Genomic DNA, 12,947 nt, shown 5'->3' with positions numbered 1-12,947 from the left:
ACGAGCCCCATTCATAATGCCATAAAAACACATTTCTATTTATGTCCGTTTAAATATTCATTACAATGAAACCTCCCAAATTTCTCACACATGAGATACAAATAATTCAAGCTGATGTATAATTTAGAAATACAAATGTGGAGACAGGATAACCTTGGTGGTTGTCAGTCCCTTGATATATTTTCTTCAAGAGATTTCCTTTCTTTCTCAATTAATTAGCATATATGTTCTAATAAAATTTGCCTCTGAAGGAATAAAGATCATGTGGTGTAATCTTGTGAAAATTAGATTCATGAATGCACAGGAAAGCCTCCTTCCGCCCTCTCCAAATTACAAATATAAAATCATAATTATGGTGATATCTTTCAGCTACTTCACTCATTCTTTTTTAATAGAGCATGCATAAGCTATTTCGCCTTGATTCAGATCAAAAATGCAAAATGGTAACAGCCATGACTTGAAGATATTATAGATGACTTATGCAACCCTTTCTACTGCATACCAGACTAAAAGATAAAGAGTAATTTCAGAATAAGAGTTAGGTTCTTGCTTTAAAGATAGTGTCTCCTATCTATCTTACAATGTATATATTGTAAGATAGATAGGACACATTAATTTTAAAATAAGAATTTAACTCTTATTCTGAAATTACTCTATCTTTTCCATCCACATATGACAATGTGTGGAGACTTCTACTGATGAACTGTTAATCAGAGTAAGATCCCTCCACCTGGCCTCAGGAGTCACTTGACTACTATACATATACAATGTACTGCACTCAACTGATAAATTCTTTCATTGCATTTGTGCTTGTAGGGACAGTATTTAGGGATTCTTGAAAACAGAAAAGCCTCGCCCCATCTTTTTTTAATCGCTTGATTTTCTTCTACTGAAAGCAGAGTTCTCAGAGTTCTTACATTTCAATGGCCAGAAACTAGAGAAACGTATTAATCTTAACATAAACTGAGAATCACTCTGGTATGCGGTGTTTTCCAATTTTCTATTAACAAGAAAAATCTGTTGTAGTAAGAAGCCTGTTTTCAATTAGTGGCTTTCTCATTTAAAAATAGCTGCCCACTCAAGCTTTTGAAAAAATCAAAGTGCTTTGTAGACAACATGTCAAAAGTTAATGGTTAATGATTTATTCATCACTCCAGAGCATTTCTAAATGCAAAACACTAATTAAAAATTAATAATATAATAATAAACATTAATTAAAACTAATGCAACAAACATTAATATAATAATTTTATATAAAAAACAACCACATTCAGTGTAAACTTCAATCTCCAATGACCTTCTAAAACAGCCATTCAAATGGGGGTCTGCCCTTGTTTCAGGGGCCAACAGATAAATAGTTCCAATGGATAACACTTGCTTCCATTTATCAAGATAGATAAATGTTCTCATCTATCAAGAACATCTTGATAGATGTTCTATCAAGATGTTCTTGATAGATGAAAAATTTTAGCAGACGTTTTCTATAGTTAGAACCATTTTTTTAACTTGTTTGTAGATTCTTGCCCTAGTTCTAATATGCACAGCAACCAGGCTAAGTATTTTGACTGTTTCCTTTTCACTCAGACAGAAAAGTAAGATACGAAAGTAAGTTTTCTTTTTCTTTCTTTCTTTCTTTCTTTCTTCTTTCTTTCTTTCTTTTTCTTTCTTTCTTTCTTTCTTTCCTTCTTTCCTTCCTTCCTTCCTTCCTTCCTTCCTTCCTTCCTTCCTTTCTCCCTCCCTCCCTCCTTTATGAACAAGGCTGATAATTGTGCCAGTGGTTTTTTTTTTCCCTTTTGAGAATGCCAGATTGGGTGGATATTGTTTTTATTTCAGGTTAATCTCCTTGCCCCAAAGAGAGCCTTTGGCCTTCTGTCTTGACATTTGTCTGCAGCCATTATTTTGATATATCTCTTCTTTTCCAGGCAGTGCAGTAGGATGTATCCATGGTTACAGTTACTGGGAAGCACACCCAGTTGCAATAATGCTGGCATGCAGTCCTTTCACCATCTTTGCTAGCAAGGGGATATTGTATTTATTTCTATCTCATTATTTATCTCGGAGCTCAAAGAATATGGAAGGATTTTTTCCCAATTTGATCTCCATCACAACCATATTATATGGATGTTGCACCGATGTGCAACAGAGGAATAGTGCACCTATATTGCTTCCAGGACCTGCAGTAACCAGGGGTGAACCACTGCTTAGAGTCACTTGTTTCCATTCTCCTATTAATCAGCTAGAGGGATGGGCCTGATTGATTCCTGGGATTCCCTAATTGTTCATTTCAGTTCGAGATGACTTTAAGCAAATATGATCAGAGGCATCCACCAAACTGGACTGTGACGAATTGGGAAGTGAAAATGCCCTTTTTGGAGGGGAAAACAGAAAAAGAAGAAATGGATCTGATAAAAGATAATGGATAGAGGCTGGATCTTGTACACCAAACAGTCCCTCCCAACGTTATGCATTGAAAAGGATTTTAAAATTAGGAATAATAGAATACAACTCCTTAAATCAGCAGCCCCAATCTTTTGGGCACCAGGGACCGGTTCCGTGGAAAGAGGATTTTCCATGGACCGAGGAGGCATGGTATAACATGATGCCTGCATCCCATGTATGGGGCTTTGCTTGTTTGCGCGGCCTGGTTTCTGGCATGCCGTGGCCCTGTGCCAGTCCATGGACTAGGGGCTGGAGAACCCTCCCTTAAACTCTGGATTTAGTGGGCATGGTTAGAGGGATTTCCCCAGTCCCCCACTCCCAGTAGGAGACAGAAGGTCTGCCAACTAACATTATTGCTGGAAGTAGCTCTGCAGCCCATTATTTGACATTGAAGAGCTGGGATGTGGCTGGATTCACCTCCACAGTATAATTTAAAATCCAATGCAAAAGCTCTACTGACTCATATCACCACTGATGTGTAAACATCAGAAGCATTACTGGTACGAATTGGAGGGCTGGAAGTGAGGAATCACTTGATGAAGGCAATGAAAGGGAGTAGAAATGTCAGTCTGATGCATTTAGGTTAAATAAGAGCTTTTAGGTTATGCTAACAGGCAACTGGTCCAGAATGTGGCCGCGCAGGTAGTTACGGGAGCTGCATGGCGCTCCCGTACAACACCTCTCCTGCATGAGCTGCACTGGCTCCCAGTGGTCTTCCAGGAGCGATTCAAGGTGTTGGTTATCACCTTTAAAGCGCTCCATGGCATAGGACCTAGATATCTTCGAGACCGCCTGCTGCTACCGACGGCCTCCCATCGACCTGTGTGCTCCCACAGAGAGGGCCTCCTCGGGGTGCCATCAGCCAAACAATGTAGGCTGGTGACCCCCAGGGGGAGGGCCTTCTCTGTGAGGGCATCTACCCTCTGGAACCAACTGCCCCCAGAGATAAGGAGAATCCAAGACCTTGATGCTTTCCGCTGTGCCCTTAAAACTTTCTTTTTTCAGCAAGCCGGGCTGGCTTAACACTTTTAATGTTTTTAATTGATTTGTCATTGTTTTTTAATTACGGGGCCAAATTTATATATATCTTTTTAAAAGTATTTTAATGTTTGTAGTCTATGTTTTTATTTGGCTGTACACCGCCCTGAGTCCTCAGGGAGAAGGGCGGTATATAAATTTGATATAAAATAAAAATAAATAAATAAATGGCAACCTGATGCCAACAGGTGGAGAAGAAATATAGCAATTTGTACTAGGCAGAAAGACTACAAGTCTACACAAAATGTTAGAGTGCAGAAGTACCAAAGGCACATATTCTAAAGGCCATTGTTTTCCAATTTTATCATATAGCTGCAAAACCTAGATCATCAAAAAGGCTGAATAAAGATAAAAACAGATGTCATTGGATTGGTACTGGAATAAATTATTGAGAATGCCTTGAACTGAAAGTACAATAAATTATTCGACACTAGAGAAAACACATGCTACTTATTGCAAACACTAATACTGAGGCTAAGCCTGAAATATTTTGAATGCATGATAAGAAGGCAAGAATCACTGAAAATAAATAAAATTGTAAAAAACCCTCAAATGAACTTTAAAAAAAATTATAGACAATCCTGGAGAAATAATGGCCACTGAGTTACAAGCATTTGGAAGAAACTAAATAACAAATAAAGTGCAGAAATTTGTGGTATTTATGTTGTTAGAAGCAACTGGTCTTCCACAAGCTAATATCCCTAATTGGATCCATCATATGTTGACTCACTTAATGACTGCAATAACTTATGACTGTAATTTCAGGCTCAATTACAAAAGTTGAGAGCTACCTACAGTATATAATATAAACTCTTGATCCCTAGATAATTATCCTGTTTAGAATTTATTGAAGTCTAGCTAAGAGTTAAGAATTACTTGCATTTGGCACACCCTTTTCCTTATCATGAAGAAGTAGATCTATGATTTCTAAGTATGTTCCCTAGGTATATGATTCATGGATATCATATACTTCAAGAATATATCATATACTTCATGTGTTGCAATTAAGGCAAGCCTGGACTTTTATTCTGAATTGTCAAAGGAAATGAGTCATCTTCTTCATATCCTTTTGGTCATACTTTCCAGATGGGCAATGTTCTATTAATATTGGAGACAAAATCCTGTCTATAAAAAAACCTTAGAAAATATTACAAATTATTAGTTATTAATGAATCCTCCATTCCACAATATAGTATTTCTTTTTCATTCAGAGCACACAAATTAATTCATCTAAATTATTGCCTGCCACATTCTCTGTATTAGCAACATTGAAAGAAGCTTGTTGCTTCGTCTGATCTTTTACAATAACAATTATTTAATTATCCTTAAATAACTGTAACTGTATGCTCTCAGAACATGCTGCTTTTAGTGTAGGTTTTCCAATTGCAAATTAAGATTCACATTTTTATCCTATCTGTCTGTCTGTCTGTGTGTGTGTGTGTGTGTGTGTGTGTGTGTAGTGTATGTATGTTTGGTTTTTTGTTTTCTGTTGGCTGAATACTTTCTGAGAGAGAGAGCACAAACAAGAAATTAATGAAACATTAAAAGACTCTTAAGTATTTTAGTTACACATCCTATTGGAACCCTAAGTGAGACTACAACTTTGGGAATTTTATCTCCTTAGTAATGAAGCTCAGGCAGGTGCTTATGAGAACTTGGAGACCTGGAACAATCAGGCTACTGTGTATATAGAGAAAAGCCCCAGACAGCCAATGTAGGCAGATGGGGGTCTAACAAGAAGCTTAGCTGGCTACCATGGTGACAGCACTGGAACCTAAAAATAAACAATTCTGGAAATAATATTGGTTGAATTGGGAAGGCGGGGAATAGAAGCTGTATACAGTCCAACACCATCTTCCTAAACAGAGTACACATTTATCCCACCACTTCCATTCCTAGCTGTAGATTTCTTTTGCAAGTATTTTTATGGATGAGCCAAATAAATGCAGAGAGATTAGTTGAGAAGAAATCACAGCCTAGAGCCATGATGGCGATCCTATGGCACATGTGCCACAGGTGGCATGTGGAGCCATATCTATGGGCATGTGAATGTTGCCCTAGCTCAGCTCCAGCAACTGATTTTCAGCCTTCCAGTTCCACTGGAAGTCGGGGAACGGGCAGTTTCCGGCCTCCGGAGGGCCTCTGGGGGATAAAGGCCGTTCTCACCCTCCCCAGGCTCCTAGAAAGCCTCTGGAGCCTGGGGAGGGTGAAAAACAGGCCTTCCAGTCCCACTGGAAGTCAGGAAATGGGCCGTTTCCGGTCTTCAGAGGGTGGGGAATTTTCACCCTCCCCAAGCTCCTAGAAAGCCTCTGGAGCCTGGGGAGGGTGAAAAACAGGCCTACTGGTCCCACTGTGCCATCACGTGCCAAAAGCGTGGGGAGCGTGGGGGGTCAGGCGCACATGTGTGGGGGTCTGGCTGCATTGAATTATGGGTGTGAGCATGGGCGCGTGTGACCCCCCACACACACTTTTGGCACGCGATGGCAAAAAGGTTAGCCATACTGGCCTAGTGTGAAGAGGAATTGTCTTGGACTACATATAGACTATATATAGTTTTTATAAAATAGAACCACATAATAATGGTAAAAGTTTACAATCTTATGGGGCCACATTACTAGCTGTACAGGGCCATATGAGGCTCATGAGCTGCGGATTGGACACTCTTCGACTAGAGTCTTACAGGACTTTGTGGGGCAGGGGCAAAAATCTTTTCTTCATTTTATACAAAAGCAGAATTTCCTTATATCTGTTTAGAAATTCTGATTATAAACTGATGGATGAATGGGCAGGGGACAAAGTCTGAAAAATTAGTACATGCCCATCTTAATACCCTCACTCACTTACAAAGTATGAACAAAAGGCAGATGTGCTGCTGGAAATGATGATGGCAAACTTACTCCATTTGTGTTATAATCTCTTGTTTCTGACATAATAAACATGTGAGAGGGAAGAACACGAATTTATGAATAGAGGAACCAGTGAAAGAGTTTATAAACACTAGCTCAACTATGCCAATCTAGATTGCTGAAAACAAGAGTAATGCCCAAAACTTTTTTCGCTCGCGGCAACTGACAGTTGAGGCAAAGGTTCTGCCTTTCCTCAAGCGCTGACAATCTTTTAAAATGAACTGCGGCAGGCGCCCCAGCCGGGAAACGCCTGGCCGCTCTTAGCGCTGATGATAAGGAAACAATGTAGCCCTCTGCAAACTAAGTATCCACCTTCAAACTATCCAATTTTGACCTAATTAAATCACTAAAAACCTAGAGAAAAAGGCACTCCAATCTGATCACTATCGACTGAGTGAAAAGACTGGACATGCGCAGTTGGAGTAGGCGGGACATAGCTGTGGAGGAAGATTTGATTGGCACCCAGTCGATCTAATGACGGTGAAAGAAACCCATATAGTGGAGTGGCGGAGCATCGAGGAGGAAAATAAATGGTATAAAGCATAGAACTATCATATTTTTCAGGGTAATCTAAAATGAAAGAGCTATTCTTTCTGGAACCTAAAATAATCCACATATCTGCTTTATGGAGCAGCAACCATATTAGCCTAGGTTTCTGCATTTCAGTCTTACTTAAATGAAACACAGAAATATATATAGTCTTAAATCAAATCAGATTATTGGTCCATTCTACCTCAGTCAACAGTGACTAGCAGCAATTCTTCAGGCTTTTCCACAGTTTTTACACAACTGGACCCAGAGATACTGGGGACTGCACCTGGAATTACTTACATGCAAATTATGTACTTTGCTCACTGAACTACAGCCTGCTCTGAATAATGAAACACAAAATGACTTATGCATTTTTTAGAATGATCACATGAGACAGAATTTGTTGAGCCAGCAAATATGAAGAGCTGCATTCATATTTAGAAACCACCCTATCAGCATGTCTGAACAGAACAAATGAAAATGAAACAGCTGTGATTTAAAAGTAATCATTTTGTATCATACCTATCTAAAAAATATATTATTCTTGAAAATAGGCCAATTGTTGCACTCATACCTATACACAATACAAGAACAAACATCTTCAAAGGGGAGTTGTAGTTCTATATGTTAAAAAAAACATAGGTGTAGCAGAAAAGTAGATGCTCAATTAATTTAACCAGCTGTAGTTTACAATCTTCTTCACAGATGACAACAAATAAGGAGAAAGTTACAGGTAGGGAGGTGATCCCAAACCCCCAGCTTTCTTTCTTTTTTAAAAAAAGAGTTCATTTCTAAAATAAAATGGCAATGGCAATAGCACTTAAGACTTATAACCGCTTTACAGTACTTTACTACCCTCTCTAAGTGGTTTACAGAGTCAGCATATTGGCCCCAACAATCTGGGTCTTCAAAGATATAAAACTTATAAATTCTCATTTTCTGGTTATTCTTGAGCTTCTAAACTTTTGTTTTAAAATTATAATGTGTTTCCCCGAAACTAAGACATGTCTGGATAATAAGCCCAATTGGGCTTTCAAGCGAATGCGGTAAAATACCCTCCCAAAAAATAAGCCCCCCCCATACTTAGATGCATGCGCAGTTGCCGTGCAAACAACATGACGTGAGGAGGTGAGGCCAGAGAGGGTGGAAAGGGAGGGGGAAGTTGCCCCACGCGCCCCAGCCATCCATGCGGAATGGCCTTTTTGTTGAGCTGGATACACTGTTGCCACTCGGGAGAAGAAGAGAGAAAGTAGGTGCTGCAAGAGAGCCCATTTCTGATGTTCTTCTCCTCCTGGGCAGTAGCAGCGCGTTCAGCTTCCCAAATCTGGATTGCCGATCTCTGCCGGCGAGGGGGAGTGGCAGGTGAGGAGGGGTAGGGAAGGAAGGAAATGGAATGGTGTTTTGGCACTCCTCTTTCCGCCTAGAGTCCGATGAAGTGTGCGAGCAGGTTAGTGCGTTTTCAGTAGGATTCTACTTTTTTTCTTTTTTTTTTTCATTTAAAGCGCACTGTGAACAGAACATGGTCAGACTGTTCTCCCCTGTCTTAACTCTGGCTGCCTCCGCCACACGCAGAGGAACATGTCGAATTTGTCTTCTCACTGAAAGACCCAGACTTTTCTTTCTATAAGGGGAACTCTGTTCTTGCAAAGGTGCCATGACTTTAACTCTCGAAGCCCCTCGCCAGAAGTGTTTTCTTGGATGGCGTGAGCCCCTGCGGCAGGCTTTCACCGCAGCCCTTGTACCTGGAACTCTGATTGGGAGCACCTGGCCTATCTCTCTCTCTCGCATCACATTTCCAGAAAACGGGCCTCCAACCCGGACCGCCGTGCCTGCCAAGCGGGCCCTTCGTCCCCACGCAGGCTGCGAGCTACTGGGGGCTCAATGGAGATGCATGAGGAGGGGGTCAGACTGCTCTCCCCTGTCTTAACTTTGGCTCCTCCACCACACACAAGCCCGATTTCAAGGACCCGGCGTCTTTCTTTTGAGATCATCTGGAACCTCGACCAGTTTCTATCAGGCCAACGGAAGGGAGGAACGCTTCAAAGGGCAAGGAAAGTTGGCACACTCCTGGGCAGAAATCCCCGGGTGGGATGTCCATCCCAACGGCTGGTCCACGTAGTGCGGCTTCACGCCCCCCTCACGCATCTCCACGTAGCCCTCCCAGCAGCTCACAGCCTGTGTGGAAGGCAGCCAAAAAACTAAGGGAATATTTTGGGGAATGGAGTATAAGGAATAAAAGAAAAGATAGTTGAGCACAGGACAGAGAGAAAAGGAAAAAATGAGGATAGCTAGAAAACATAAAAGAGTGAAAGACTGTTCTTGTGACAACTATGAGGCGATTAAGCACTCAGCAGGAGCTTCACTAATGGAGCTATAAACAGAAACAATATCAATATTAATAATAATAATAATTTATTAAACTTACATGTCTCCTGGCTATCAATGACTCTGGGCGACTCACAAACAAAGAAATTGTAATCAAATCAATAAAACATTAAAAATAGAAGTAAAAGATGGCAAGCTCAATAATGCAAGGATCTTATTCTCCCCCACTGAATTTGGGGGCATCTGCCTTGGGGGGAGGGTGGCATGAAAACAACCAAACTCAGAAAGTTTCAAGGACTTCAAGTTGAACTCTGACCTACAAACATTCTCGTCTATTGGTAGTACTGGATAAAATCTGTTCATACACCACATACTTCTGAGTGTAGGTAAACCTTGTTTAGTGACCGTTCACAGTTATGGTGATGATGCAATCAATGCTGATATTAATGACCTTTGCCAAGTCTGTCAAGCAAAAAAAAGCTGAAATAAGATTGTAAGCACAGGTGCAGTTTCGTTTAGAAACTTGGCTTAATTGCAATTGTGGTTGCTAAATGACAACTATCTGTATAATTAAATAATACTTAACATTTAACATACTCATAACATTTAGGAAATACACAAGTGTAAAATCTCATTCCCATATGTATACAGAATGAGGCAGGTGCACATTTGCCCTTCAATCCACTCACTTGACCCACCAACCCTTTCAATCTTATGTCTCAGACTCTTTTTTTTTCTTTTCGTTTTTTTTTTTTTTTTTTTTTGCACAGAAAAGCAATGAAAAAGTATGTTGTATTGATCAGCCTTAAGCCCAGAAAGGATACCTATTAACAGTGTTAGGCTTATATTTGTATAACAGCTATCTTCAGTGCTGCTTCATGTAAGGGTAAATGTAAAGGTTCCCCTCACACATGCGTACTAGTCGTTTCCGGCTCTAGGGGCAGTGCTCATCTCTGTTTATAAGCTGAGGAGCCAGCGCTGTCCGAAGACGTCTCTGTGGTCATGTGGCCGGCATGACTAAATGCCAAAGGCTACCTTCCCACCAAAGTGGTCGCTATTTTTCTACTTGAATTTTTTACATGCTTTCAAACTGCTAGGTTGGCAGAAGCTGGGACAAGTAACGGGAGCTCACCCCATTATGCGGTGCTAGGGATTCGAACCGCTGAACTGCCAACCTTCTGATCAAGAAGTTCAGCGTCTTAGCCACTGAGCCACCGCATCCTTTTTCACCATGTCCCTATTCACCGCTGCTAAATGACAAAACGGCAAATCATAAAACTGAGAAATGCTTCCAAATACTTCTAATTTCAGAATAGTCTGCCACATAACTACCTCTTCCAAGGGAATGCAACTGTTCAGGTTCAAAGGCTTTTCCATTCAGGCATTACTGCTTAAACATGCTCACCTCTCTTAGTTCCTGGGCAACTGAATTTAGGCGTTCATTTTCAGACTGGGTGTTGGCAAGGACATTCCTCAGCTGCTTGAGTTCTGTCTGCAGTTCCATAACCTTTTTCATGTAGTATTCTTCTTTTGTGGCAGATTCCTGTATCAAAGTCTCCTCTCTGCTCTCTCCATCTGCTGCTACTTTCTTGTGGTTAGTATGAGCCTGACCAAAAGCCTGGAACAGAAATCAAAGATTATTATTATTATTATTATTATTATTATTATTATTATTATTATCATCATCATCATCATCATCATCATCATCATCATCATCATCATCAAAAATTAAATAACATTTTGTAGAATGCATGTTTATTGTACCTTAAGAAAAGATTTAAGCAGGCCAATGTCTTTATCCAAAAAACGTAACAATATATTTTACGAAGACAGACAGATATACAGATAAAAATGTCCTTTTCAAGAGAGATTAGTTAGGAGAAAATGGCATATATAAAAGCAATATCTGAGCTGATAAAAAAACCGTTCATTCTCAGATTTGTAGTATCTTAACAAGAAGCAAATCTCATTTGTTCTGATGGGCTACTCTCAATAGTTCTATTATAATTCACAATAGGCTCTCCAATTAAATCAGCTGATTTTCATTTCATTTATGGATATAGTACTGAGATAAGAGTCAAACATTAACAGCAATAAATAGAATCCACAAGTTTCCATTTGAAACACTATATTCACCATTAAGTCACGCCAGAAGCAGTCAAGCCAAAATTTCTCTTTAGATGTATCAAACAGATCAATTTTGTCGATTTTTGATGACTAACTCAACATTTTTTATCTTTTAAATAACAATCATGGCTATATTGGCAAGTTAATGTAACTCTTTTGATAAATATACCTGCCAATATGTACAGTTAAACCAAGGAGGATTATATGGATAAAACAAATGAATTAAATTTTTCTCCATATAACTTAGAGCAGGAGTTTTTAAAACTGTGGAAGACAGGCACAATTGAAGGTGGTCGCAAATTTTGGGCAAACACATTCCCACTTTCCCTGAACAAACAGCAAATAAATGTACATCTTAGGCCAGAATATCAACAGTTCAGCCAGGGAGGGAACAGATCATCCTGAAGAAGGTCTGAGGGGTCCTTGTGCTCTCTGATTTTGGTTATTTTCTTGCAGACATTTGATTACGCAAACTAGGTAACATCAACAGTGCTATCCCAAAGGCTTTTTTTTCCAGAGGCAACTCTACTTTCTGATGTTTCTTTGAAGATGTTTTGCTTCTCATTCAAGAAACTTCTTCAGGTGAAGAAGCTTCTTTGGGACAACCATGTCCTGGATGACATCATCAGTTCTAGCACTAATTATTTTACCCAGTTTGCATAATCAAATGTCTGCAAAAAAACCAACCAAGCTCAGAGAGCACCAAGGACCTCTCATTTCAACTCTGAGCTACAAATATTTCCTTTTATTGAAGAAGGTTTATTTCTGTGGTCACTGAGTCAACACCTCTTGGATATAATTAAATATTCCATCAATCAAAATCCTGTTCCCCCAGTGTTACACATATTACCACTTTGTTTTTGCTGACAAAGTAGTATTCTCTTCCATACTATTTTAGTACTTCTAGGACAGTCTCCCATTTCCTGTATTTATCTACTATTATTATAGATGGCCTCCTTCATGGATCGTTACCTTCTACTGGCAGCTTGGGCAGCCAAATTATGCTATGAACTATATCATTGAGAGCTTACCCTCCAAGGAAAGTCACCAACGATGAGCTGCTCATAGATGAGAGGAAATATTAAATATGGTCCATGGGAGGAGAAAGAAGGCAATAATAAAAATGTATGTTGCTTAAGGCTGAACTGCTGAATTCCTGATGTCTCTGAGTTCGCTTTTCTTTTTGCAGACATTGCATTACCATGGCACGTAATATTATCAATTAATCAGAACCCAATAAAGACATGGCAACTAATTCTTATATTCTGCCCCCAAGATTAAATTTACATTCACAAGCAGGACAAGGTCTGCTTGAAAGATGAGCTACTCTCACCCTCATCAGAAAAATACAACAATTTATTAATCATCAGTTGCCCAGTTATACCATAAGCATAATTTGAAGAATCAGAACAGTACAAAAAAAGAAAAAAGAAATAAGCTCTCTTTTATTTATTTATTTTATGGACTTTTATCTTGCTATTATTAAAAACAAATCTTAAGGGGCAATCCAATCCTTTTTGGATCCACTGGTGCAGTCAGTTCCATGCTATACAAGCATTTTCCATGTATACTTTGTTGTTT

The 12,947-nt window shown here is 39.5% G+C and overlaps 1 protein-coding gene across 3 annotated transcripts in view; it reads right to left on the bottom strand.

The window, feature by feature from the left end:
* BICD2 (BICD cargo adaptor 2) overlaps nt 1–12,947 on the bottom strand; it is a 103,763-nt gene that overhangs the window by 17,299 nt on the left and 73,517 nt on the right. For all 3 annotated transcript variants that reach the window (XM_070936972.1, XM_070936973.1, XM_070936971.1), the window contains exon 2: nt 10,645–10,857. In XM_070936972.1, coding sequence (XP_070793073.1) covers nt 10,645–10,857 — 213 coding nt within the window. The remainder of the gene's footprint in view (nt 1–10,644; nt 10,858–12,947) is intronic.

This window comes from Pituophis catenifer, unplaced genomic scaffold (assembly GCF_029215685.1).
Source record: "Pituophis catenifer annectens isolate HBS135680 unplaced genomic scaffold, rPitCat1.0.hap2 SCAF_2, whole genome shotgun sequence".
NCBI classification, from domain to species: domain Eukaryota; kingdom Metazoa; phylum Chordata; class Lepidosauria; order Squamata; family Colubridae; genus Pituophis; species Pituophis catenifer.
The sequence above is the reverse complement of the archived record's forward strand: the minus strand, read 5'-3'. Positions and strand labels throughout refer to the sequence as shown.